This window comes from Petaurus breviceps, unplaced genomic scaffold, assembly GCF_028583685.1.
Source record: "Petaurus breviceps papuanus isolate PSGF00001 unplaced genomic scaffold, PetGlider_PUasm1.0 90633, whole genome shotgun sequence".
Lineage (NCBI taxonomy): Eukaryota > Metazoa > Chordata > Mammalia > Diprotodontia > Petauridae > Petaurus > Petaurus breviceps.
Genome location: NW_027187293.1, coordinates 191,108 through 217,671, shown reverse-complemented (window position 1 = coordinate 217,671; position 26,564 = coordinate 191,108). Strand labels below are relative to the sequence as shown.

Below are 26,564 nucleotides of genomic sequence, written 5' to 3'. Positions count from 1 at the left end.
TTCATCTCAAGGCAAGCCCAATACAAATATACATGCATACATCTATTATATGTGTGTGTACACACACACACACACACACACATATAGATATATATGCCACTTGACTTCTAATAGGATTTGGGGGAATATACACGTTTTTGTCTCTGCCCATTTTCTCTACCTAGAAAAATGCCTACCCAGAACACTAAAAGAGGCAATATGGCAGTGAATAGTGGGCCAACTTGGGAGTCAGAAGGACTGAAGTTAAAGTCTTGCCTTTGATCCATAGGCAAGTCACCGGGCCTTTCAATATCCCAAGCAAATTCCCAATACCACATAAGTTAGAGATGAGTTTCCAGTCTTTGTCATTAAAAGAATGGGCATATTAGCAGGCCTGGACAAAGTAATAATTTTTCATTTTTCCAAAATGAGTCCTTATAGATGCAGTTTTCCCTGCAAATCTCACAAAAACACTTAACAGAGGTGTTCTTTCCCCCATGTTTCTACATACAACGTTCTATAGGTTTGTCTCTTCGGCAATTTGATTCTGTTGAATCCCAAATGAGCCTGTAAACAGGACCAGTCTTCCTGATCTACTGCAAACCCTCTGTCTGGAAAAATTATACAATCATATTATCATAACACTTAGGGCTGTGTAAGGACCCCCTTTTTACTAAGTGATTTATTACTCGTAGCAGAATTCCTTTGGCTGCCCGTTTTATTTCTGAGATACGCTCTCTGTTCAGCTCAATTGGTCGCCTTCAGTTACCGTGGCAACCAGCAGATGGGGTTCTTTGACAAGGGTCAGCGGGGAGGCTGCCTCAGTGTAGACAGGAAGAGGAGCTAAATCAGAAGCTTTCAGTACCGACAGTGCTACCACGGACAGCCAGGAGCAGTTATCAGATTACTTGTATTAAAACCCAATTAAGAGGTGTGCCAGGACAGGCAGACGGGGTGATTGAGTTTGGTGATTGAGAGGCTGTGGCTCTGCTCTGATTCTACTGGGCCACGGCAGCCAGGTGGGCTCGGCTATAGACATCAAACCAGCACAGAAGCTATACTGAAATGACAGGGCTTCTCCCACCAACACAGGGCTGGTTGGTAAATCAAGGACAGGTCGTGAACCCCATCAATTAGGGCTGAGATACCAGCCGGGCTCAGTGGCCGTATGGCTGCCCTTAGAAAACAAACAGGAATGTCCTCAGGGCATCCAGACAGGGGCTGGGGACATCCTCTCTTAGAATCATAACCAATTTACCTGGCACTAAACTAAAAGTGAGACTATTATTTTAAGTTACTTTACATCAAGGGTGGACATTTTCTACTGTCTTTGTATTTATTCCACTTGTAATCGTTAAAGATTATGTTTACTAAGTTTTTATTTTAGCAACAAGCTTGTTTTCATTCTCTCTTCTAATGTGGGAGTTTCTTGATAAATGTGGAGGTAGTTGGAGTCTGGCTTTGCTTTGATGACTTATAAGGCCCTTCAAACTCTAAAAATTATATAAAATATCAGGATTTGACTTCCCTAGATTATAATATCCCCAAAGGCAGGGGGACCTGGCAGTAAGTTATCTTTGCATGTCCTCCAACACCTAATAGCACTTTACACATAGAAAGTGCTTAAGAAATTACTACTGAATGAATTTTATTGTATCTGTCACTCAAGCATTTATTAAGTGCCTATAAGGGAAGCAGTGTGTGTTATTGTGGATAGAGAACTGGGCCTGGGAGTCAGGAATAACTGCCCCGTTTGGACAAACACTGGTCCTAGGCACTTTGACTTTCTCCATCCCTCTAGGCAATGCTCTGTCACTCTAGGTTACTAAGCAAATGCCCATGCGCATTAGTAGAAGGAATTTCTTTACTGACAGTTCCCCACATCAGTGAAATCACAGGTCCATTCCAAATGTTCTGGGCACATTTGTATCCCAAATGAGGATACAATAAATGAAGATAGGAATGCAAACCCATGAGCGATCGTCATAAATGTATTTGTGCTTCTGCTCAGGAAAATTCACCCACTTCACCAAATGTATTATGAGTTCTGTTTCTATTGGGAGGTTTTATTGCAAGGTGGAAATTTAACAGGTGCACGAAGCTGTAACAATAACAATGATAATTATTATTATTATAAATGCTTTAATATATTGCCACAAGGTTTGCCAAATGTTCTACATAGATGAGCTTATTTGACCCATAGAATTCTATGAGAGAGGTATCATACTACTGGTATTAACACACAGCTAGTAAGTGGCTAGACTACAACTCCAATCAAGGCTCTTGCTGCTACACTATGCTGTGTCCCAATTATATATTCACTACGGATTAAAGGGAAAAAAAGATAACTGTTGCCCCCAGGGAGTCACGTACTTAGAAGGACTGTGATGCTTCCATTCAATTCAGCTCACATTTCTTAGAGCTCACTGCATGGGAGGCACTGTCCTAGTACTGACAAGACAAGTCTATTTGGTGATGCAGGCCCCTCCCCACTAGGAGGAAGCCTCAGGCTAGTGGGGCTGACAGACATGGAGATGTGTATAACCAGAGATAATCAGGCCAACCCACGCTCTCATTCCGCCTTAGACACGTGCTTGCTGTGTGCCTCTGGAGGAGGCAGGCAGACTCTCTGAGCCATAACTTCATCACCTACAAAGGGTAGTTGTGAGAGAATGTGTGTATAGCATACTGCAAACCCTATAGCACCATATAAATGTTACCAGTTATTATAGATAGTGCGCTCTAGGAAATCTAAAGGCAGAAAACCTTTCGACTGGAGAGATTAAAGAAGGCTTGGCCAATAGCAAGAAAGTCAGTTTGGCCAGAATGTAGTATGTGCAAAATGGAGTAATGCTGGAGAGGTGGGTGGGGATGTTCCAGGAACTGATCCCTGGAGGAAGAGAAGGACTTTGTCAGGCAAAGGTGAGGAGAGAGCTGATTCCAGGTATTAAGGACAAATGCACGGAGGGAAGAAACAGGTTTGGGGAACAGCTACTAGCCTGGCTTTCCTGGAACATAGGGTGGATGAAAGGTTGTTGTTCAGTCATTTGGTCATTCCTGACTCTTTGGGACCCTGGGGACCATAGTGTGCCAGCACCGTCCATGGGGTTTTCTTGGCAAGTATCTTGGGGGGGGGGGGGGTTGTCGTCTCCTTTTCTAGTGGATTAAGGTAACCAGAAGTTAAGTATCTGAGGCCACATTTGAACTCAGGGCTTCCTGACTCCAGGGCCAGTGCTCCATCCCCTGAGCCACCCAGCTGCCACTGGATAAAGATGGTTGCAAAGATGCAAAATAAGGTTAGATGGTTAAGGAGTGTATGCATGTGTGTCTTTTATCCTGTGTGTCAAGGCTGCATCTGATCTGTGTATTAGAAACTAATGAGACTAAGAGATGCAGGGGGAGGAGAAAGTGCATTCCAGCGTGAGACACAACTTTTGCAAAGGCATGGAATCAGGACACGGAAGGCCACGGGTGAGAAATAGCAAGAAAGTCAGTTTGGCCAGAATGTAGTATGTGCAAAATGGAGTAATGCTGGAGAGGTGGGTTGGAACCAGGGTGTGAAGGGCTTTCAATGCCAAACTGAGGAGTTTGTAGTTGACTGTATGGACACTTAGGAACCACTAGATCTCACTAAATAGGGGAATAGCATAGTCAGACATGTGCTTTAGGAAGATCATTAGAGCGACTGTGATGAAGTGGAGAGGAATGAGATTTGAGGCAAGGAGGGCAAACAGGAGGCTACTGTTATTGCAAGAGTCCAGGCAGAGGTGGCAGAGGCCTGGACTTCTTCAGAGGGAGGGTGCTTTTCCAGAATGATGGCGCCTTGTAAGCACTGTGCCCAGAACCCACCCTAGGCAAATGGAGGTCTTCCAAGTGTGTTCAGTGCCACCTGACAGTCACGTCTTCCTCATGTTGTTACTTCACTTTGAGGTCAGGTGCCCCATTCCTCTGCTTCTCTTTTCTCCTACTTCTCCCTAATCAACAAAAGGCATTATACAAACTTAAGGCAATGTGCTCTCTCAGAAGGAATTCCTTTTTAACTTTATCTTTTAATGGTGGAATAAAAGCCTTATTACACAGATGTCCTGCACTTGAAAACGGGGGGAAAGGGTTGTTTTCCCATCTTCCCCATCAGGTATTTTCCCATCTCCTCCTCAGAAAACATACCACATAAGTATATACCTTATCTACAAATCTAGAAGACTGGCCCTATCTCTGGTGAAGAGAGAGATTTGATAAGATAGCAAATGAAAATGGAATGAGTTATGACACATGCATGAATCTAATTTTTCATAATTAAGGAGCAAATGATTTCCAGAATTGCCCATCACATATTACTAATTCAAGTAGTCACTGAGCAAAGTTGGATCTGGGCATTGGGAAATCTAATATCAACCATTTGAAATTGCCTCCACCTTCTGAATGATGCTCTGAGTCTAGAGGATTCACCAGAACAGTGGTTAAACTCAGGTACTGAAGTAGTAGCCATCCTTGTCCACTTTCATCAGTTGTACATGGCTCTTAATTCATTAATTAAAATAATGTAAAACAGTAATAATTTTTGAGTCTCAGAGTAAAATATGTTATTTTGAATTAATGTGATTTCATTAAAATTCATCACATGGAACGGCGAGGCATCAGGCAGCTTTATGTCTGCTGGGATTTCAATATTGGTAATAAATCAGGCAAAAAAACCATCAATCAGTCAGTCAACAAGCATGTAAGGTATTAAGTACCTACTGTATACTAGGCACTGGATTTACACAAGGAAAAAAATCAAAAGTTCTTGCCCTCAGGCAGCTTACATTCTCAGGAGAAACATCACCCACATGTCTACTATAAACACAATAAATACAAGGTAATATTGCAGGAAGGTCAGGAGGGGCTTCATGTGGAAGGTGAAAGAAATGACTATTTCTTTCCTATATTAATATAGCCAATTATTGAATTAGGCCTAAAGTTTTTCCCTTTCTTTCCTTTTCCTCATTTAGAAATCAACCTCCATAGGCTAGCCTTTGAAGTATAGAGTTGATAGTGAGATGAAATATTGTGTGAGATACACCCAACTGGGAAGGTTTAGAGCTGATCAAAAGGTAAAGAAATTTTGGTTTAGGTGCATTAGTTGTTTTAATCAGGTCTGGATAGAAGTAGATCCCCGTTTTTGTCCAGATTACCCTAGATGGGGTGTTAGGTGTATAGATAAGTCTCTTTGTCCAAGAATGAAGTTTCAGAGTCATGTGCCCCAGACCATCATTAGAATAAGCCCATCTCTCATAATTAATTCATTTTCTCATTACTTGTTAATCAATCAGAGTTGATTTTCACCCTCAGGAACACCTACTCTTCCAAGGGCATATTAACATTGAGTGGGTTCCATGGGGAGTCTTTGGCATTAGTCACCAACATAATTAATAAAATGATTAATTACCCAGAAATTATGTCTCTTGGAACTTTTTATATGTCACACAGGTCATACTTAAGCGATCCTAAATGGAAGGGGAGAGGTGAGGAGAACATGTTCTCCAGGCATCAGGTACAGCCAGTACAAAGGTATGGAGATGAAAGATGGATTGTGAGGAACAGGCTGAAAGCTAATGTGGCTGAACTGCTGAATTCATGAAAGGGAGAGACACATACATAACACAAGAAAGCTAGAGTGAATCTAGGTTGTGAAAGGTCTTAAACTCCAAGTAGAAGAATTTGTGTTTTACCCTAGAAGTAATAGGGAGCCATGGGAGTTTATAGAACAGGGGGTGGATGAGATTCCATGAAAAGGAGCAGACTGATTCACCTTTCTATTTATCTAACGTAAAGTAAATTTTCAGTTTAAATTAAAAAATAGAAGGGGCAGCCAGGTGGTACAGTGAATAAAAGCGCCGGCCCTGGAGTCAGGAGACCCAGGATCGGTTCCGGCCTCAGATACTTAACACCCACACAAAACAACTGGCCATGTAACCTTGAGCAAGTTACTTAACTCCAATTGCTTAAAAAAAAATTTTTAATAGAAAATAAAATTCATGGAGGCAGTTTTTCTACTGACAGGAAAAAAGCCAGATGTCTCTACTTCTGGTGAATATGGAGTTTACTAGGACCTGTAATCCATGATGAATTAAAACACAGTTACATCAAAGAAGAAGCTAAGCCATGTGGATTTAATACCTAAGCAAGAACTGTTAGATACCTTACTTGTTTTGCTGTTTGTCCTCCACAAAGGGATACTATAAATGGGGGAAAGATTTTTATTTTGATGAGGAAAACTGCCTCTCTACTCCACTCTGTTTCCAAACTAGAGCTCCCAGGAAAGTCCTTTGCATAGATCTCATTTTCCCCATTCTTCTATGTTGCTTCCTCCTGCCAAAAAGCATCATCTTAGTACTGGGGCATTTCTTCAGTTAAACAAAGTTAACACTTGTGAAACGGGTCAATAGGGGAGTGACTTTTCTTTACCAAAAACTGAATTCTCCATTGGGTTCCTTTAGTGAAGTGACAAACTCCTCTCATGCCTTCAAAAAGGAGTCAGTTTACAGAAATATGATTTGCAGGGAATTTTGCAGTAATATATCTATTACTTAAAGCAAGACACTGGGGCGGCTAGGTGGCGCAATGAATAGAGCACCAGCCCTGGAGTCAGGACGACCTGAGTTCAAATCTGGCCTCAGACACTTAACACAAAAACTAGCTGTGTATGTGTGAACATGTGCTCAGGTTTGTTTTTGACAAAATATGAATCTGCAACTTTGTCCCAGAGACAAACACTTTAAGCTCTCTTGAAAGTCCCTTCTATCCCTGAAGTTTTATGATTTCACAATCCAGTATTTGGGATTCTCCATGACTTTGCTTTTCTGTGATGAATGAGTGAATGACCTGTGTTTGGAATCAGGAGTCTTGGGTTAGAACCTGGCGCTCACCTTGAGAAAATGCTAAGTTGAATGACCTTGAGCAGATCAGTTAACATCTCCTAAGTTTTCAATTCCCTTTACTGTTAAATGGGGATGAAAAATACTTTTTACCAACTAGTTCATAGGGAGAATAATCACTTTGTAATCCTTGAAGTACTAAATGAATCTTGATTGTTATTTCATGCATATCTGCAGTTTGTAAAACCTGGGACCATTTGCAACAGTACATGGCTGTAGCGCCAATGCAATATTTACAACACCCACAATCACAGTCAAGACCATGACTATAAGTACCGTGTGACATCCGCTCACAAAATATACCAAACTCTCCAGATATAGGATAGAACTGAAGCATTTATTTAGATACCAGAAAATAGAATCCCAAAACCAGTAAGCCGATTCCATCATAGTACCAAAGATATTCAGAAGCCATAATAATGCTGAGAGCCACAGCATCCTTCAGCCTTTCCACAAACCAATACAAGATCAATATTTACTCACAAACCTCTCTCTCCTTGCCTGAGCACCTCTCTCCTCCACTGTCTTGCTAGCTCTGACTCCCAGCTTCCTGTGGGCTCTGCTTCCCTTCAGCAAACTCCTCCCACCACAGGCTCCATGTGACTACATTCAGTCTATTAGGGGGCAGAGTTTACTTTCAAAGCAGGAGAGGTCTTCAAACTCCCCCCAGGTCTATTAAGGGGCAGGAAAGATCTTTAAATTCCCATTCCCATTACAATGACACACTTCCTGATGTTCATGCCCTTTTCAGGGAGAGGCCTGACTGGTCTCCATACACTCAGCTGCTAGACTGGCTACTGTTGTTTCCTATGAGTTCACAACTATGCTGCCTTATTTGTAGTCTTGCTTCTGCTTGTCTTTATTTTGTAAAAAAAAAAAAAAAAAAAGCCAGATATTTTAAATTAGAGAAGGCAGCCCGCTAGTACATGGTACAGTGGTATTGAAAAAGTCTGATATTTTGCACTACCTGACCTACCTTGTTGTGGGGAGAGCCCACTGTGCCAGGGTCAGATGGCTGCCCTGAGTGACAGGAGTGTGGGACATTGAGGGCAGCAGTGGAGGCACTGGATGATATGGTGATTTCTATACTTTTCTACTATGGAGGTCAATTCAATATTTAAAAAAAAGCATTTACTGAGCTCCTACTATGTGCGAGGCTTTGTCCTGTCTGTACCTTCAAGGTGCTAACAACATGTATATAGAAAAATACATAATCCGAGATCACAGATTTTGAGTTTGAAGGGAATTTAGAGCTAGCTGAGTCCAATCTCCTCATTTTATAGATAGAAGACTGATCTTTAGAGATCTGCCCAAGGTCATACTGCTAGTGAGTGTCACAGGTAGGATCTGAACCTGGGGTTCTTGACTCTCAGGCCAGCGCATTATTCACTACAGCATGTTGCCTCTTATATATACACAAAGTAATGAATGGGGTAGGGCACATAACTAATATGATATGTATTTAAAAACAACAGAATGGGGGTTCTAGAGAACACAGTGGAAGCTTCCATAGGGAAGAATGGGCTAGGAAGACTAGTGGGGTGAGGCTGGCATAAATGGGTATGAGGATGTTGGGGTGCAGTGGCCACTGAAGTGGGCTACCGCCTAGATAGCCTATGACTTAGAATCACTGGGTTTCTGAGTGGAGCCATCGGGCAGTGGATTGTGCTTTAAAAATAAAAAAGAAATGTTTTAAAGTAGAGGTTTTAAATAAAGGTAATTTTGATTTATCAATTTCTGAATAATAGGTGAAATTTCAAAGGAGGGGAAGATTTAATGCACATACTTACGGTGGCACGTTTTAGGTACTTACCCTCCAACCACCAACCAGTTTACCTCTGCCCAAGGCTTACTTCAGTAAGGTCATCTCTCCCAGAATGGACTGCAGGAGGCTCTTTGGGTCTGGACTGGTGGCTGATAGGAAGAGAGAAAGGGGGCAAGGCAGGTGGTTGAGAGTCTTAGAGTGGAGCATGGGGAAGATAAGTGCATCATAGATAAATACAAAGTGTTGCACCAGTTAGGAAGAGGATCAGAGTATATTCGGGAGGGCTTCTTGGAGAAGATGGCCTTTAAGGGTGATTGGAAGAATGATTAAGATTTGAATTTGTAGAGTTAGTGGCATGTGAGCAAACATGGGTAAATTGCAGAAAGGAATACTAATGTAAGAAATATGCATGTAGTGTGATATAAGGCAGGAAAGTAGGTAGAAGCAGGACTGATGTCAGGAGTTTGGAATTATTTTTTTGTGGGCAATGGGGAGAAACACTAAGTTTTCAGTGATCGAGAGATATGATCAGAGCTGTTAAATGAAAAGATTAGCCTCCTGGCAGGAAGATGGACTGGAAAAGGAACATGCTAGAGATGCAAAGATTTGATGAGTAGGGAAAAGATAATGAATGCTTAGATCAAGATTATGGCAGTGGAAGGGGTGAGGAGGGGACAAGCTTGATTGCTCATTTTTTTCTGCCTGCCCTGTACCTATGAATGTTTTTCTTGAACACCATGTTCCCATATCAGCCCATTACACTATAGCCAAATGGGCGTCTTGCCCATTTCCATTTTTTTTGCATGTGTCCAGAGCAGTGGAATTTTCTTGCAATAAAGGTCATTAGTATTTTGGCTCCATTTCTCAATATTATTACTAGCGTTTTGTATGTAGGTGAAACTGTTCAAAATAAGTGTCAGGCAAGACATCGATCTAAAGCAGACCCACATCCACATGTGAGAGTTTGGCTGGGTGGTGGGGCAAGGAAGGGAGAACTGTTGTATTGCTTGTGGATCATTAAATGTTAATGTGAAGAGACCATGGATATGAATTAGAGGGTTATATCATGTGTGACAGAATCTGTATGTCAGATGTGGGAGGAGTCAAACGTGGGGGGATGCCAGCAGGTATTTGACAAAGAGGGTGTCCGACAGGAAGAGTTGTGTATAGGTTAGAGAGAATAGATCTATTCATCACTGGGTATAGAAAAAAAAAGAGGGAAGAATGGAGAAATGAGGAAAGAAGGAATATAGGGGTGAGGAAGAAAGAGCAAAGGACGTGTGTTTAAGGACCCAGTACTGTGAGGATGTGATATATAGACTGGACTTGTTCAGTCTGTATGGCAGAACTTCTCAGAAAACAGTATTTTTGTCATTTAAAAAAATACCAGCTTTCCCTCAACTTGATAACCCTTGACCAATCAAATGAAATATATTTCCTTACCAAGGTTTGCATTTCCTAAAATCAGCAATATTTTTTTTTCACCTTTTCAGTGCCTACCATTGCTTTGATTGATATAAAAGTTGGATGATCAGTAGAAGGGATTTTTTTTTAAAAGACAAGTGACATGATTAAGTTTTTAAAAAGGTTTGGAAATAGATTAAAAAGTAATCAAGGCAAACTCACATTTAGCAATCTGAAAATGAAACGAAGTCAGTAAGTGATAGAGATGTTACCCAGAGAGGGTCAAAACATATCATCAGTGTCTTCCTTACTCAGGAATGTTTCAGGTATCTCATTACTCAACTTTTGAACAATAAAGTCCTCGGTAACTCTTCCTACGTCCTCATAGGCAAATTAGTCAGACTTAAACTGGACTTATTTCTAATGACAGAACAAGGTATTGTACTTCCTTGGGTGGGTTTTTTTATTGGCTATTCTCAACACTTGGGGCTTTGATGACCTTATGGATGATGAACTTACTGGATTTAAGTAATCATTTCTGGAAACCCTGAAACATACACTGAACAGCTGATTCCTTGAGAGTGTTTTCGTGCCTAATCAATGTACTGGGTAAGGTGCCCACAGGGACTGAGATGGCCCTGGGGGCCTTTTTTGATAGCAAAGTGTCACACCTGTAATCCAGTCTTGTTCTTCAAAAGGAGTTGCTGGCCACTGGTTGACCTCAGTAGTCACTTTTGCCCTGTTCTTGGCAAATTACAACCCTTTATATTTCACAAGGGGCAAAAAGCTATTGCATGCCTGGCTAATATGCTTCAAAGCCACAAACTGATAAATTATGAATGTAAATGTATGGCTGGAAAATGAACGCAAAGCTATGCTCCCCTACTAGACTATAATCTTTTTGAGATCAGAGGCCATATCTGCTTTATTTTTGCATGCCGAGCACAATGTCTTCTAAAGAGGAGGTATTTAATTTTTTTTGGGGGGGGGGAGCGGAGGCTTACTAGATTTGTTTCCATTGGTGTAGGGAGCTCCTAATGAGAAATTTTCTTTATCAATTTAGATTGGAACTTGTTCTGTAAGTCATGGGCTTCCTGAGGTTACATGCATTGCCTAATGTCACACATCCATTATGTGTCAGATGCTCAACGTGAACCTAGATCTTCATGATTCCAAGGCCAGCTTTCTGTCCCTCTTGGGTACATAATAAATGTAGTAAATAAATATGTTCTGTTCATACACCAGGGGATTAGAGTTTTCTTGTTTTCCAGCATCATAGATGTCCTTCTCCACAGCATCCTATGCTCTGTCTATGGAGACCAGAGAATTATAGGTTTGAGAGTTAAAGGGGACCTCAGAAATCATCTAGTCCCTGAGCACAAGGCCTCTCTTAAAGCAACCTTAAATTTCCTTCCCCTTTGGGACTGCTACATCACTGCTATCTCAGCTTGCCCTCCTGGGCCATTAAAACACCAAGATCCTTTTTAAGAGAACTGTTGTCTAGTTATACCTCCCCAATATAAAGTGTGTGTTTTGAACCCAGATCTGTGACTTCACATTTCTCTCTGTTAAACTTATTAATTTTTGTTCAGTTTTCTGATAGAAGTAAGTGGCAGAGTAAGTGTCGGGCCCCAGGTTTTCTGACTAAACCCAGTGATTTTTTCTCCACAATATCACACCACTCTGAAGGAGAGTGAGTGTCTCTGGGCTGCTGTGCAGTGTGATGAAGCCTCAAGAGGAATCATGGATGGGGTTTCTATTGAAAATGCTTTCAGAGTGAAATGAGATAGGACGTAGTTTGATGTGATGGAAAGAATGCTGGATTTGGAATAGGAAGGCTAAGTTTTAATCCTAGCTCAACTGATGGAAAGGTATTTTTTTTTTCCTGGGTCTGTTCATTTTTTAAATAAATTTTTGCTGATCTCTTTTATTGTCATCTTTTTTTATAGTATCCTTCCCCTCCCAGAGAGCTATTCCAGATAATAAAAAGGAAGAGAAAATATCAGCAAAATCAAATCTGAAAACATGTATTATGTATAATGCCTGTGTACCTTCCGTCTCTGCTGAGGAGTGGGGTAGAGATGTCTTCTTTCTCTTCTGTGGGCCTATGATTGTTCTCTCAAGTTTTGTAATCATTTGTTATTGTTTTGTGGTTCTTTCCATTTATATTGTTGTAGTCATTGTGTATATTGTTTTTATGGCTCTACTTACTTTACTGTGCATCAGATCATGTAAGTCTTTCCCTGCCTCTCTGTGCTGATAATATTCATTTCTTACAGCATGATAACATTACATTATGTCTATGTACCACAATTGGTTTAGCCATTCCCCAGTCAATGGGCATCTACTTTGTTTTCAATTCTTTGTTACCACCAAAGTACAGCTATAAATATTTTGGAATATATGGAAATTTTAAGAACTGTTGTTTTTTTTTTAATTTCCTTTGACCTTTAATCTATTGGGGAATAATAGCATTTCCATATACCCACATACTTGTTAGCTGTCTGTATGTCTTGGATACTGTAGTGGACAAATGAAATGGACATGACAGCAATGCCAACTGAAGTGTTTATTAACCAGCTGGTGACTGCCTCCCCAATAGGGAAGACAGCATCGAGTCTTCTGTAAGATGCATTTTTTATAGACCTAGGTGTTGCTAACAGAGTATGTTTCTAAGGGGGTGCAGTGATGTTAGTATTGTTCCTATTGAAGCGAAGCCTTAGTATTGTTCCTAGTGAAGCCAAGCGAAGCCATGATCCCTTAGCAAAGCGTTGGATACAAACATAAACAGACCTGAATCTATGGGAATCTGTGGCATGTTTCTAGCAACACAGGTGAAACATTTCTTTATTATTGGGGCCTATTAGGTGGTTGCCAAGGAACCTAGTAGGGGTCCCCTCTAGTAGATTTAAGGGGCATTGGTGTATGATTTCTGGTGGGCACTTCACTACCAAACTCTTATCTGAGAAATTTGTTACAAAGATGTTTTTCCCATTTGACTACTTTTCTTCTTATTCAAAATGTTAATTTTGTTTGTATAGCAACCTTTCAATTTCATATAATCAAACTTAATGATTATATCTTTTGTAATCACCTCAATCTCACTTGGTTAAGAATACATCTCCTATCCATGGCTCTAAAATCTACTTTTCTTCCCATTTTTGTATTATGATCTTTAATATAAGTCACATTCATTTGGAACTTATTGTGGGACATAGCAAATTATTTTTAAGCCTAATTTCTGGTTTTTTTTCTGGTTTCAATTTTTTAAACAGAGAATATTCCTACTTAAGTAATTTATCTTTCTTAATCAATTGAACACTGGGTTATTGAATCCCATTGTTTTTTTATTCTACCTTGTCTTTTAGTCTGTTGATCCACTCTATTTTTAACTAATACCAAATGGTTTTGATGAGTACTGCTCTTTCATTTCTTATCTGTGAAATGAGGAAATTGAGATAAACGATTTCTAAGGTCATCTCAAGGTTTAAATCCTATGATTCTCTTAGCCTTTGACTTCCACAATGATTCTAAAACAGAAAAGGAGATTGATTGTAAGCCAGAAAACTAGGGAGAAACAACATAGGAAGAGAAGGTCATTCTTAGTTTGATTGAATCAAGAACAGTGGAATCTTAGAGATCCACAACAAAAATTTAGCTATCTTATCTTTGGTTAGGTAGAATATATTAGGAAACTTGGGAAAAATAGTTTGGGGTACATATGAACATATATGTATATACACACATTCTTTCTACCCACAGATGCTACAAATGACTATTTCTTTTACCCCTAAAGTCTGAGGAGAAGACCCACTGAGACAGAGTTGCATGAAGGGGTGGAGGATGTGGGGCAAGGGTGAAGTAGGCTTTGGAGACAACAGCTACAATGTTTGATCAACTTACAGCAGGATTGGATGGTTCAGTGCCTAAAATCAAAGTGCAGGCTAGCCCGTTGAGTTTGTTGTTCCTGAGAAAATTACTAAGCAGAGGGAGCTCAGTTCAGTGTCTAAATTTTATAGATTATATAGAGGGGGAGACCAGGGTTCAAAACTAGAATTTCCATACTGGGGAGGTTCAGATACCCTTTTTATCTGACTCCCTTGGAGACTGAAGGTATGTAGCCTAGGGAAATTCTCCCTTCTCCATTATCCTCCCCACCCCCAGCCCCTTGAGGTAGTTTCTAGGATACTGTTTGGAGATGAAAGAATCAGGCTAACAGAATCAAGTTTTTGTTCTGTTTAGTCTGTGCTTCCCAAAGGGCAAATGAAGGACCACAGCCTTCCTAGAATGTCACTGTTTTTCTTCTACAAACAGAAAAGTAGATCCAGGAAAATATGACCAAATTTTAATTTGGGGCATTATAATCACAAGACTATTTGCAACAACAGAAATCTATAACTGGATGTCATTAACAGGCTATCTGATCTTGGGCAAGGCATTTCTATCTAGACTTCGGTTTCTTCGTCTATAAAATACAATGGTGAATCTAGTTCATTTAATATCGACATACTCTGATTCTAATTTAACCATTTTCATGCCCCAGAAATATTAAAGTATTCTCATGGTGCCCAACTCTCTCAGTTTAGGCTTGTTCTGGCTTCAAACAGATTAATAGGGCTCTGTTGAACATATACAGGTGCTGGCCAGTTCATAATAACTCACAAAGAATTGTAATCTCTTTTCTTTTTACAATACTGATTGAGGCTGGAGTGTTGTTATCCCTATTTTGCAAATGAGTAAACTGACTTGTTAAAAATACACCTTCAGTTATGCCAAAAGGGTTATAAAACCACATACTCTTTGACCCATCAGTACTTCTACTAAATGGTCTATATCCTAAAGAGACTTTTAAGAAAGGGGAAAAGAACATATCTGTACAAAAATATTTATAGCAGCTCTTTTTGTAATGGCTGAGAATTGGAAACAGAGGGGGTGCCCATCAATTAGGGAATGACTGAACAAGTTGTTGTATATGATTGTGATAGAGTATTATTGCACCATAAGAAATGATAAGCAGGATGATTTCAGGAAAATCTGGAAAGACTTACATGAACTGATACAGAGTGAAATGAGAACACTGTACACACTTACAGCAATATTATATGATGAATAACTGTGAATGATTTCGCTATTCTCAACAATACAGTGATCCAAGACAGTTCAAAGGACTCATGATGAAAAATGCTATCCACGTCCAGAGAAAGAACTGATGGCATCTGAATACAGGCTGAAGGATACTAATTTTTTACTCTCTTTTTTTGAGTTTTTTTCCACAAAATTACTAATATGGAAATGTTTTACATGATTACACATGTATAACCTGTATCAGATTGCTTAGCATCTCAAGGAGGGGGAAGGGAAAGAGGGAGAGATAAAATTTACAACTCAAAACTTAATGGATGTTAAAAATAGATTTTGCATGTAATTGGAGGAAAAAAAAATAGATATTTTTTCTTTTTTTAAATACACCTTCAAGGAAGACTTGCTTGCTGAGGTTAGGATGTGCAGTTTGTATGCTGGGGTGGCCTGCTCCACCTTTAAATCTCTAAGCTGAGTTTCCACAGTAATGATGTTCACCAGATTTTAAAGTGCATTTTGATGCTCTACAAAAAGTGAACTTACAAAATCAAGGTTAACTTTCTTAACAATGCTTTGTGATCTGTCAGCTGGAATCTGAAGAGTAAATGCTAATGCGATCTAATGTTATCTAAGTGCTCCATGTCTGGTCTGGTATAAAAGAGAGGTTTGAGACAAGTGTCCAGTGAGCAGTCAGTGCATAAATAAGAATAAGAGTTTGATGGGATTAGCAGGTAGAAAGTAGAAGGCCCAAGCAGCAGCAAAGACAAATAGCAACAAATCTTTGAAGACATCTGGCCATCAGTCCTGGGGCTCATGATTGACTAAATGATTAATAATGGAAAACATTGAGTTCAGTTTGCATCTTCTCTCCCCCTGCATCCTTACCATCATGTGATTTGCATCCTCCTTCAGCATGTAAATTCAGGAATAAAAGTAGTTTTTTTCTATCTTTACTTTTTTTTCTTTTTGTATTTAATGGTTTCCCCCTCAACTTAGAGTTTTCTAATTGCTACTTCATTATGAATGGCCCCAATTCAACCTCAGATTTTGAGAGGCTTATGAAGAGACAAATGTCAGGCTGATTGATGTCTTCTCCAAGAACCACATGTACCTGAGGGCGATTTTGTACTGCTGGCTGATAGCCTGTCAAGAGAATATGAGCTCATCATCTGTTTAGTATCAGGGGCTTCCATCATACAGACGTGATAATGCAGAGAGGCAGATTTTGCCTTGATACAAGGGGAAAGCTTACTGACCACTGGAGCTGTCAAGAAGTCCCAATTTACCCTGAGAGGTAGGGAGTTCCCTGTTTCTGGACTTCTGCAATCTAAGATTAAATAACTCTTATTTGGAGATTGTAGAGTCATTTATCCATGTATGGATTAGATTACCTAGGTTTTTACACTGATTAAATGAGATTCAACAATTCATTTATTTTGTTGTTGTTAGGGCTACTGACCTGGGATATTAGGAGAATACTATAGATATAATTTATCTAGATTTTTGCAAAGCATTGGGTAAAGTATGTCATGCCATTCTTGTGGAAGAGATGGAGAGGTGTGGGCTAAATCAAGGGTTCTCAAACTTTTTGGTCTCATGACCCCTTTACACTCTTAAACATTATCAAGCATTCCCACCCTACTCCCCACCAGAGAGTTTTTGTTTATATGGGTTGTATCTCTTAAAACTTTATCTTATTAGAAATTAAAATACTCAAATATTATTATTGTTATAATAATAATATAATATAAAAAAATTTTGACCTCATGGGGCCCCCTGAAAAGGTCTCAGGAATCCCTAGACCACACTTTTAGAACCACTGGGATAGGTGGTAGTATAGATATGTGGGTTCATAATTGGTTCAGCAACCAGACTGCCAAAGTAGTCAGTCCTTAATGGTTTTGATAGGAGGTCTCTAGTGGAGTGTTCCAGAAATCTGTGCTGGGCCCCTTATAATTAATATTTTTTGAATAATGGATAAAGGTATCAATTTTAATTATCATAAATTATTATTTTTAAAATTTTTTTATTTTAATATCAGATTTTCATTTGACACAAATTGGGAGAGATATTTGAAGAACTGAAAAGGATCTTCTTAATAGACTATGACACTAGGCCACACCTAATAAGATACCTTTCAATACTGGTAACTCTGAATTCTTGCACTTGTGTTCAAAAGTTCAGCTTCACAATACAATATGGGGCAAATGGGGCCAGAAAGCCCTTGCAAAAGAACTGGGGATTTCAGTGCATTAAATCTCCATTTGAGTTAATTAACAGTATGATATTGTTCAAGATGCTAATGTGATCATGGGCTACTTATATTAGGAGAATCTGCCTCTTGGGAGAGGGACACTGTCCAGGTAACAAGGAGGTGATGATCCCCTGCCCTGGTCAGACTCTACCTGGTCAGATACTATGTTCAGTTCCTACATAAGTGTCAGAAAATAGGTGGCCAGGATGGTGAAGAGCCTTGAAATTGTCCCAAATGACAATCAGTTGAAAGAACTTGAGGCTGGTGAAGAGAAGACTTGGTGTGTATATTTTGGGAGGGAGGGAGGTGCTGGTGAGGAAAGATAGTTTGGTTTTAAGTACCTGAAGGCCATTTGTCATGTGGGGAAGACAGTGAACCTGTTCAACTTGTAGCAAGAAGCCATAATCAGGAGCAGTGGGTGGACAGGGAAAAGTAAATTAAGGTTTAGGATCAAAGGATCATAGATTTAGAGTCAGAAGGGTCGGACCTTAGAAGCCAGCAAGTCCACCACTCTTCATTTACAGATAAAGAAACTGAAGCAAAGAGAGCAACTCATAGGTGTTTGAGGCAGGATTTAGATCCAGATCCAACCAATGCCCTATCAACTTTGGAATGATTATCATTTTCCAAAAGTGGTCATCCTTTAGAACAGCAGTGAAGTCTGATAATAAATTTTAGGGTATCTGTGAACTTTTAAGAAACATTCTGATAACTGTATTTTAGATAACTGATTTCCCTTATAATGCTAAGTATTTTATCTTAGGCAATTGCATTACTTTGAAAGGATATTAATAATAGAAAACGTCCAAAGGCTTCATCAGATTGCCAGAACAATTTATATATAAAAAAGCTAAGAACCTCTTCTCTAGAGACAAAGGTCTTCAAGCAGAGGCTGAATAAAAATGTCAAATATATTCTAGTGTTGAATCCTGCTCTGCTGTGGATGGGACCAGATGATCCTCGGAGGTGCCTTCCAACTCCAAGTTTCTGTATCCAATAAACATTTAATAATGAACTCCCATTCTATGTAAGACATCAACCATGCTGAGTGTCAGTGACACAAAGACAGAACACAAAGTCCAGAAAGGACCTTATACTCTTCTGAGATCACTTAATGTTTACCCAGTTAACCAAATCTAAGATCACTTGAAGATGGAGGAGGAAATCCCATTGGACTTAGATGGTCTCTCAACTCCTTTCCAGATCTATAGTATGTAATGCTAAATATTCTCTGAGGTCCAGTTGTTCCAGGTGGTATAGAAGCATTTAGGTGTGTACATGACTGTCTTGTGGCCCTTCCCAGCCTGGGATGAGGTTCTGGCTCTCCACATGTGGGGAGGCCGTCTCTGATTTCACGGCATCTTCTTCTCCAGGTTAAACCAGCTGGACAGGCATTGCCAGTCCACGGCTCAACAACTGGTGCTGCTCCTCAAGAAGCAGAACGAACTTTTGATGGAGAGACAGAAGCTAACGGAAGAGGTGGAGAGTCTGAAATCCCAGGTATGCAAGCTGAAGCCCAGCCGCCAAGGGGAAGAACACTGCCAGCGTGAGATCGCCCAGGAAGAGGCCTCTGTTGAGCAGTCGGTGGGGGCTCTCCTCCTGCTCCCCCCCACTTCCCCTCCCTTGTTGCCTCATTCTTCTTCCCTTCCAGTTCTCTCAGCTTTCTTCTATCCTTATCTGTTCCTCCCATCCCAACTGCCTTAGAAATCAGGCTAGTCCTCACAGACCAAAGCATTCACTAAGCCTTGAATGCCACCACACACCCAGCATTGTAGTAGGCACCGCAGAGAATATATGAAATGTATCAGACACTCATAGTCCCTTACCCTCCAGGAGTTTACTATCTAATTAGAATGCAAACCAACTGCATTGAAGTTAAAATGGATAAATCATATATGCATAGCAATTTAAGGTTTTACAAAGCACTTTCCTTTGAAGTAAGTAGTGAAAATATTACCCCCATTTTACAGATTAAGAAACTGAGGCCAAGAGAATGTCTGCCAAGGGTCACACAATTCATGTCAGAGCTGAGATCTGAACCCAGTTTTCCTCATTAAGTCCAACTCTCTTTCCTTTATATCCCACTGAAACAACAGTGAACAGTTATCAGGTAATATCACTGAGCTTTCAATTGGTCTAAGTGAGAAGCAGGATGATGCTGAGAGCAGGGATATTAAAAGGCAGGAGACCTCCATGCCCGTGTTTGCCTGTCATTTAACTTATGTGAGTTTCTGTTTCATCCTCACTGAGATGGCAACAATAATCCTAGCATTATCAGCCTTACACATTTGTTTTGGGAAAGGTACTTGGTAAAGCTTTTATGTTCTATAAAAATGATGATGACAAGGTGCTTCTTGAGCTCAGTGTTATTTTAAGGGGGCCAGAATCTCACTGGAATCAGCAGTTTCTATCCTGAGCTATTGGTGTGCCAGAGTAGGAGGCCTGCTGGCTGGGTACAGGCCCTGGGCTTGTGACCTAGGACAAGGTGGGGTGACTTACCCCAGGTCACAGGGCACGAGGAAGAGTGGAACCTCAAACCTGGGTCATTTGGCTTCAAATCAAGTGCTTTGTCTACTATGCTCTGACTCTTTCTGAAAGGATATGGGAAGGGTCCAGCTCTGGGTCTTAAGTTTCTATGAGCAGAAGTTAAGAGTTAGTGTTGAGGGGCAGCTAGGCGATGCAGTCAATAGAACACTTGTCCTGCTGTCAGGAGAATCTGAGTTTAGTATGGCCTCTAACACTTAGTAACTGTGAGGCCCTGGGCAAGTCACTTAACCCAGATACCTTGCCAAAAAAAAAGTGTTGAAGGGCATTAGAAGCAGAGTGGCCTAGTGGATCAAGCTGGACTGGGCTCCCTAGGTTCAAATCCCACATTTGACACTTACTTTTATGGACCTGTTTCCTCTTCTGTAAAATGAGAGTTAATGTTCTATGACCTCTGAGGTCTCTTCTGGCGCTATCCCACGAGCTCTGCAAGTCTGTTTCTGCTTCTAATCTCACTCAGGGAGGTATTCCCTTGGCTGGTGCAGATCACAGCCCATCCATATTGTCTCACCCTGTACCCATTGTGCTGACAGGTCCTCCACAGAGAAGGGCCTTCCCCAGGAGCCGGAGGTCTTCCCTAGCTTTCCCCCCTTTTATACAGGAGGTAATACTTATACTCCTTGAGAGGGTTGTTGTGGGGAAAGTATTTCTAACTCTGAAAATGCTCTGAAAGTGTGAACTGTTACTATGTTTATCTTCCTCACCCCTACACTGCCTCACTGGTCCCCTGGCCTACTCCCCCAAGCCCCAAATCCTCTTGGGGGTGGGGAGCCAGTGACAGATGTAACAGATGATTCTTGCTCAGGGGCCTTCCCTGCTCACTTAAACCCATCCTGAAGCATCCTGCCCCTCCTTGGTTCCTGAGCCAGCTTGCTTACCTGTTCACTAATTTATCTTTCCTTTCTTTTGCTGCTGCCCCTATAAATGGATATCCTGGCTTGGCCTTCACTTACTTTTTGTCCTTCTATCCTTTTTCGCACACTACAAAAAACATGAACATATTTTTAAAGAATTATATACAAAGCATTTTCTTTACAGCAACTCTGTGAGGTAGGAGGGAGTGAAAACATTATTATGCCATTTTATCGATGAAATAGAGGCCTGGGAGAATTGCAAAGAACACACATGTGCAGAATAAGACACCATTGTAAGGTAGTTAGAAGATTTTATAGAATAGATAGAATGGAGATTCCTTGAGGGCAGGGACCTCGTTTTTTGTCTTTGTACGCCCAGTGCCTAGCACAATGCCTGGCCAACAGTAAGCACTTAATAAATGCTTGTTGATTGATATAAAATTAACCTCTGAATTATGTTCTACTTAATTTTAGTATCATAGAATTGCAGCTAAAGGGGACCTCAGAAGACATGTAGTCTAAAATCTTCATTTTATTGATAAGGAAAAACTGAGAACTATGGAATTAAAGTGACCTGTTCAAGGTCACACAAGTATTAATTAAGTGGCAAATCCCAGGATTTAAACCCAAGGACTCTTAAATTCAGTGCTTTTCTTGGCTACCAGAAGAGAATGGCATTTCCTACATCACAGGTACTCAAGAAAGTTTTTGGATTTGCCCACCTGGGCCTGCTGGATCAAACGTCTTTGGCTTACTCTACAATTCCAGGTTCACTGAGTATCTTGGGAAGTCTCCTGAATACACAGTGGATTTTGGTGCTCTTTCCAGCTCACCGTATAATGGCGGAACTATCACACAGAATTATACTCTTGAAATACATGGACTAGTACTTTTATTGCAGATTGGTAGGATTTGAAGAGGTCATAAGGAGGGGGGCAGTCAAGGTGGAGGGGACATTCTGAGTGAAGGTATGGAGGTGGCAATAGCAATAGCTCACTTTTACATGAAGTTTCATTGTTTAAGCTCTTTCCTTGTAAAGTAAACAAGCTTTATTTTCCCTCATTTTACATTTGGGGAAATTGAGACTCAGAAAGGTTAAGAAATTTGTCTTCAACAAAACTTAAAAATAGTGAATGAAGTCAGGACCTGAACCCAGGTCTTTAGCCTCCCAAGTCACATGTTCATTTCACTACACCAGGCTGCTTCGAGAGGTGTTTTTTTCAGAGCAGCTGTGCTTATTGCCCCATTACAACTTCTTTTTGGGATGGTGAGTTCACCAATTGGAAGTCATTTTCACTGACTGAGTACGATTAAACACAGGTGCTTGTTAAGCTGTCATCAAAGTAAGTAAATTCGTATTATTAATTGGGACAATATAGTTGTAAACTAATGACAGCAGATCTTTTCCATCCTTTCAAAAATACCCTGCATTAGGAACCAGAGAACTTCACAGCACTGGTGTGAGTCCCCCATCTTTTCATCACCCTCTTGGGACTCTCTAAACTGTCCCATTAAATGGCACCATAGGTGATGGTAATGTACCGATCTCGAAGTCCAAAAGCTCAAGTTCGGGTCCTGCCTGGTACATGCAACTTCCCACCTCAACCTCAGTCTCATCTGTGAAATGATGAGTCTACAATCTCTCATATCCATGCCCTCTCCAAGTCTGTTTCTGCTTCTGTACTTCAGAGGATCTCCAATCTCACTCATGGAGGTATTCCCTTGGCTGGTGCAGATCACCACCCATCTGTATCATCTCACCCTGTGCCCATTCTGCTGACAGACCTGCCACCTTCCCTAGGAGCTAGAGCTGTACCCGCTTTTATGTAAGAGGTAATACTATGTATACTGCCCAAGAGGGTTGTTGTGGACAAAGCATCCCTAACTCTGTAAATGCTCTGTAAGTGTGAACTAGTACTATGTTTATCTTCCTTACCCCTACACGGCCTTTTAGGCCCAAATCCCTTTGGGGATGGGGAGCTGGTGACAGACATAAAGAGTGAGGGAGAAACAGTGATGAAAACGTGGACGTGCTGGACAAACAGGGAAATGGGGAAAGTACCTTCTCCTTTTTCCTATATTTTGCCCCTAGAACGTTGTCCTCATTTCTAAGGGCCTTAATTTGACTCTGGCCCAGCCAGTTGTCTTTCCCAGTGCCCTCCACAAGGCCTGGGGGCTTGGGAGGTTTGTTAGCCCCAATGTCTACAGCTAGGCTCTAGAGGGATGGAGGGAAGGCTACCAGGTTGCACACACACTTCTAGACCTGACCAGTTGTAATCTCAGAACTAAGAGCATAGTTGCTAAAGGCTCCTGGCTACTGTGCAGCTGAAATCCCATTCATACAGAGAAATGGGGGAGAGAGGCTCTACAGGAGCAAATTTCAGCCTCAGCGCCGTTCTCCACTTGATCATTACAATATGCAGTTTGCCTTCTAAGCCCCCTATTGCCTGCTTTAAGCACTGTCAGTTTTTAATGATAAAATCATCAGTGCTTCAGGGAACTTTCTTAAGGCTTTCAGAATTTCCTAATTGCCAAGTGGACTATGAGCTTCTCAGAGAGATGTAGCAGAAAACTAGCAAGTCCTCTGGAAGCAGTGAGCAGGACTTTCTTCCCCTGCCTGAAGCAACAGAATGGATTTGACCAGCTCTTGCTATCTGATACTGGCCCATCTGGCTCATCTCTAAAGGAACCTTTCAGATTCAAATATTACATTTGGAGTTATTTTAATAGGAACATGACAAAAGAAATTTGGGAGAGAGAAATTTTGGCTTCATTCTGTAGCAAACTTCAGCGTTCAAAGAGGAGGCAGCCATCCAGGTTTGGAAGCTCTCAGCTGAAGCCATAAACTGATGGGCTGTTTGTCACCCAGGGATGGCATCAGACTTGACTTAGGGAATGTCAGTGCGCTTCAACCTCTTGGGATGAATTTTTACAATTGAACAAGCTCGTTGAATGCTAGAGTGCAGAAGGGCTTCATGTTAGTGAAACTTCCAGTGAACCATTTAAAACAACCAAGACAGCTATTTAACATAAAGCATATGACTGCACACCACACACCATGTTGTTCTTTGGTATATTAAGATCCCTTTTTCTCATGAAGGCAGGATGACAGCCCTGGAACGAGAAAGATACAGTCATTGTTATGGAGAACGTTGCCTTTTTATTTATTTTTACTGGGTGCACAACTAAGCTCTGCACTCTTTGCAGCTAGTATCAGAATTAAGATTTCCAGAGTGTGATTTCAAAGGGAAATAGGAGAAAAAGTCTGGTCTTGGTGTGAGGAGACTTATGTTCTGGCTCTGATGTTAGGGATGTGACCCTGTAAAAATACCTGAGGCTAGATTTCTCATCTGTAATTTGGGAATAGTAACACCTCATAGAGTTATGAGGAAGATGCTTTGCAAACTTGAAAGTTTTATATCAAGATGGCAACAGTAATAATCTGATCTTCTATTTTCATGGTTAGATATAGTTAGATGAATTGCATTTAGCTCAAGTTATTTCTGATATTTACATTTTAAAATTTCAGTTGAAATGTCACCTAAAGCAAGCAGCACCTTTGATGTCAGAGATGAGACCCTCTAGTCTCTCTCTATATCCTACCTTACAGCAATATGGACTGGCAGGCATATGACATTAAAATACACACACATACACACACACATTACCACAACACATTAAAAAGTAAAAAGCCAGAAGCTACATCCATATTTCTACAATGGTTTGGAATATTTTTGCCAAGTGTTATATTTTATTGGTAGTATCCTCACTGTCCACCTGGTCATTTCATTAGCAGACAAGTTTTCAACCAGAAACAAACTGAGATGTCTTTTGGCTATGTAAAAAATCTGCATCCTTTAGGCAAAGTATAATTGAACCAAATCTCTGTCCATCTCTATACCCAAGAATCCAGGTGTTTGTGTCACATGTCTTTGCTCTGAAATAGAGGTACTGTCACTTGGATGGATTTAGGCTTTAGGTGCCAATGGGCCCTATAGCTATGGGTTTGTACCACCATTTATTGGATAACTGGGAAAAGGATTTGGGGTCAGGATGAGGAGAATAATTTTTTCCCCACCCAGCTTAAAAGGGTAGAACTAGGCTGTATTATCTTAAACTACCTCTGTTTAAATTCTGAAATGTGAACTAACAGATGCCTAGCAGAGAAAGACATTCAAAGATTTAATCACATCAGTAGCATTTTTGGTCTTGAGAATTCCCATATTCCCCTCCAATGGTATTATTGAACAATTAAGTAGTCTAGTGAGAGCTGAGCTTGATCCTATGGAGTTGCTCAGCATAGGAATAGCTTTAGGAGTCTAAGTACAAGATCTTACCTCCTGACTCCTGAGCTTTTACATCTAATAAATAGGTCTGCATTGGTCCTTGTAGGAGTTACTGCAGCAAAAATGAATCTCCAGAAACATTCCAACAAACATAAAAATCAGTTTCTCCATTTCTACTCCTTATACCAACACAAGCCTAAAATTGTGTTTCTTACCACTGTATTTTACCCCTTTTTTCTCTGAGTAAAATATGAATGGTCACAGTCTCTTATGACCACTTAAGGAAGGAATGTCTTTCTAGAATGGACAGCATTTCTATATTAAGGTCCTTGGTCCTGGAGGCTGAGGAAGACTTTGGCAGCTGAAGGAGGGAGAGTCATCTGGAGGGCTTGACAGCTGAGAGCAGGGTCAGGGGTTTGTGACTTAAAGCCTGGAGGCTTTAACAGCTGGCCAGGAAGTAGGGAGCCAGCTGGTGGGGAGTTAAGGGTCTTTTCATGGGGAGTTTGACATCTGGAAGTAGGAAAAGCACAGAAGTGATCTACACATTTATAGGATTTTCTTAAATGTATAGTTTGCTTTTTAAAAAAACTTCGAATATGGCTTTACTTATTTTGCTTTTTGCATTTTTTGAAAACCAGCATCTCAGACAGGATATTTGATCCCATCTAAAAGTGTTAATTCTGGGAAGTCATTCCCTTTAAGTCTTTTCAGTTTTTAGTCATTTTTACAAGTTATCATTGAAAGGATTCTGAAACTGGCTTACATGTCACCGAAGTTTGTGGTTTTTAGTAGCCCTGAATATTAATCATTTTTAATTAAATATGTATATAGCACCAGTGGTATTCTGTGGTTGTTTTCAAAATCATCCATCTTGTCTCATGCTTCCAAATCAATCAGTGAATGATCCAAAAATTAATCAGTGGGAGAAAAGAGAGAGGATTATTGGGGATGTTAAAAATTGAAATAGAGCATAGGATTAGATGATGCCACAGTTAAGGAGTTGTGGATGAGGAAGCCCAGCTAAAGAGGCCCTTACCAGAGTAAGTTATCACAAGCATTATGAAGACAGACACCCAGGTGATCATCTCTTGGTTGCCTTACTCCATACCACACCTATGCTGGCTTGCCTTCTGAGAGCCCTCTACTCTACACCCAGCTGCCTTAGAATCTTTCACAAAGTTAGCTACCTGCAGGACAGATGGTGCTTGAATATAACAGCAAATACGCTGAATAAACTAAAAAAAAAAAGCCTCCTCCTGAATCAAGATTTTTTGGAAAGAATTCCAAATAGATGAAAACAAACAATTTGATTTCAACCAAATTGTTGTTTTTTTGTTTTTATCCTGATTTTCACCCGAATTGTCAGGCTCAAAAATAAACACTGATACATTCCCAGAAAATATTTTTCAAATAAAAACTGACTCTGTTAAAGTTTGCCCTGATTCTTTCAAAACTGTGTACAAGACACTGTCAACCAAAGTG

General features: G+C 40.4%; 1 protein-coding gene across 4 annotated transcripts in view; it reads left to right on the top strand.

Annotated features, from left to right (window-relative positions):
* Positions 1-26,564, top strand: part of SDCCAG8 (SHH signaling and ciliogenesis regulator SDCCAG8) — a 270,183-nt gene that overhangs the window by 221,745 nt on the left and 21,874 nt on the right. For all 4 annotated transcript variants that reach the window (XM_069064466.1, XM_069064464.1, XM_069064463.1 and 1 more), the window contains exon 14: positions 18,772-18,898. In XM_069064466.1, coding sequence (XP_068920567.1) covers positions 18,772-18,898 — 127 coding nt within the window. The remainder of the gene's footprint in view (positions 1-18,771; positions 18,899-26,564) is intronic.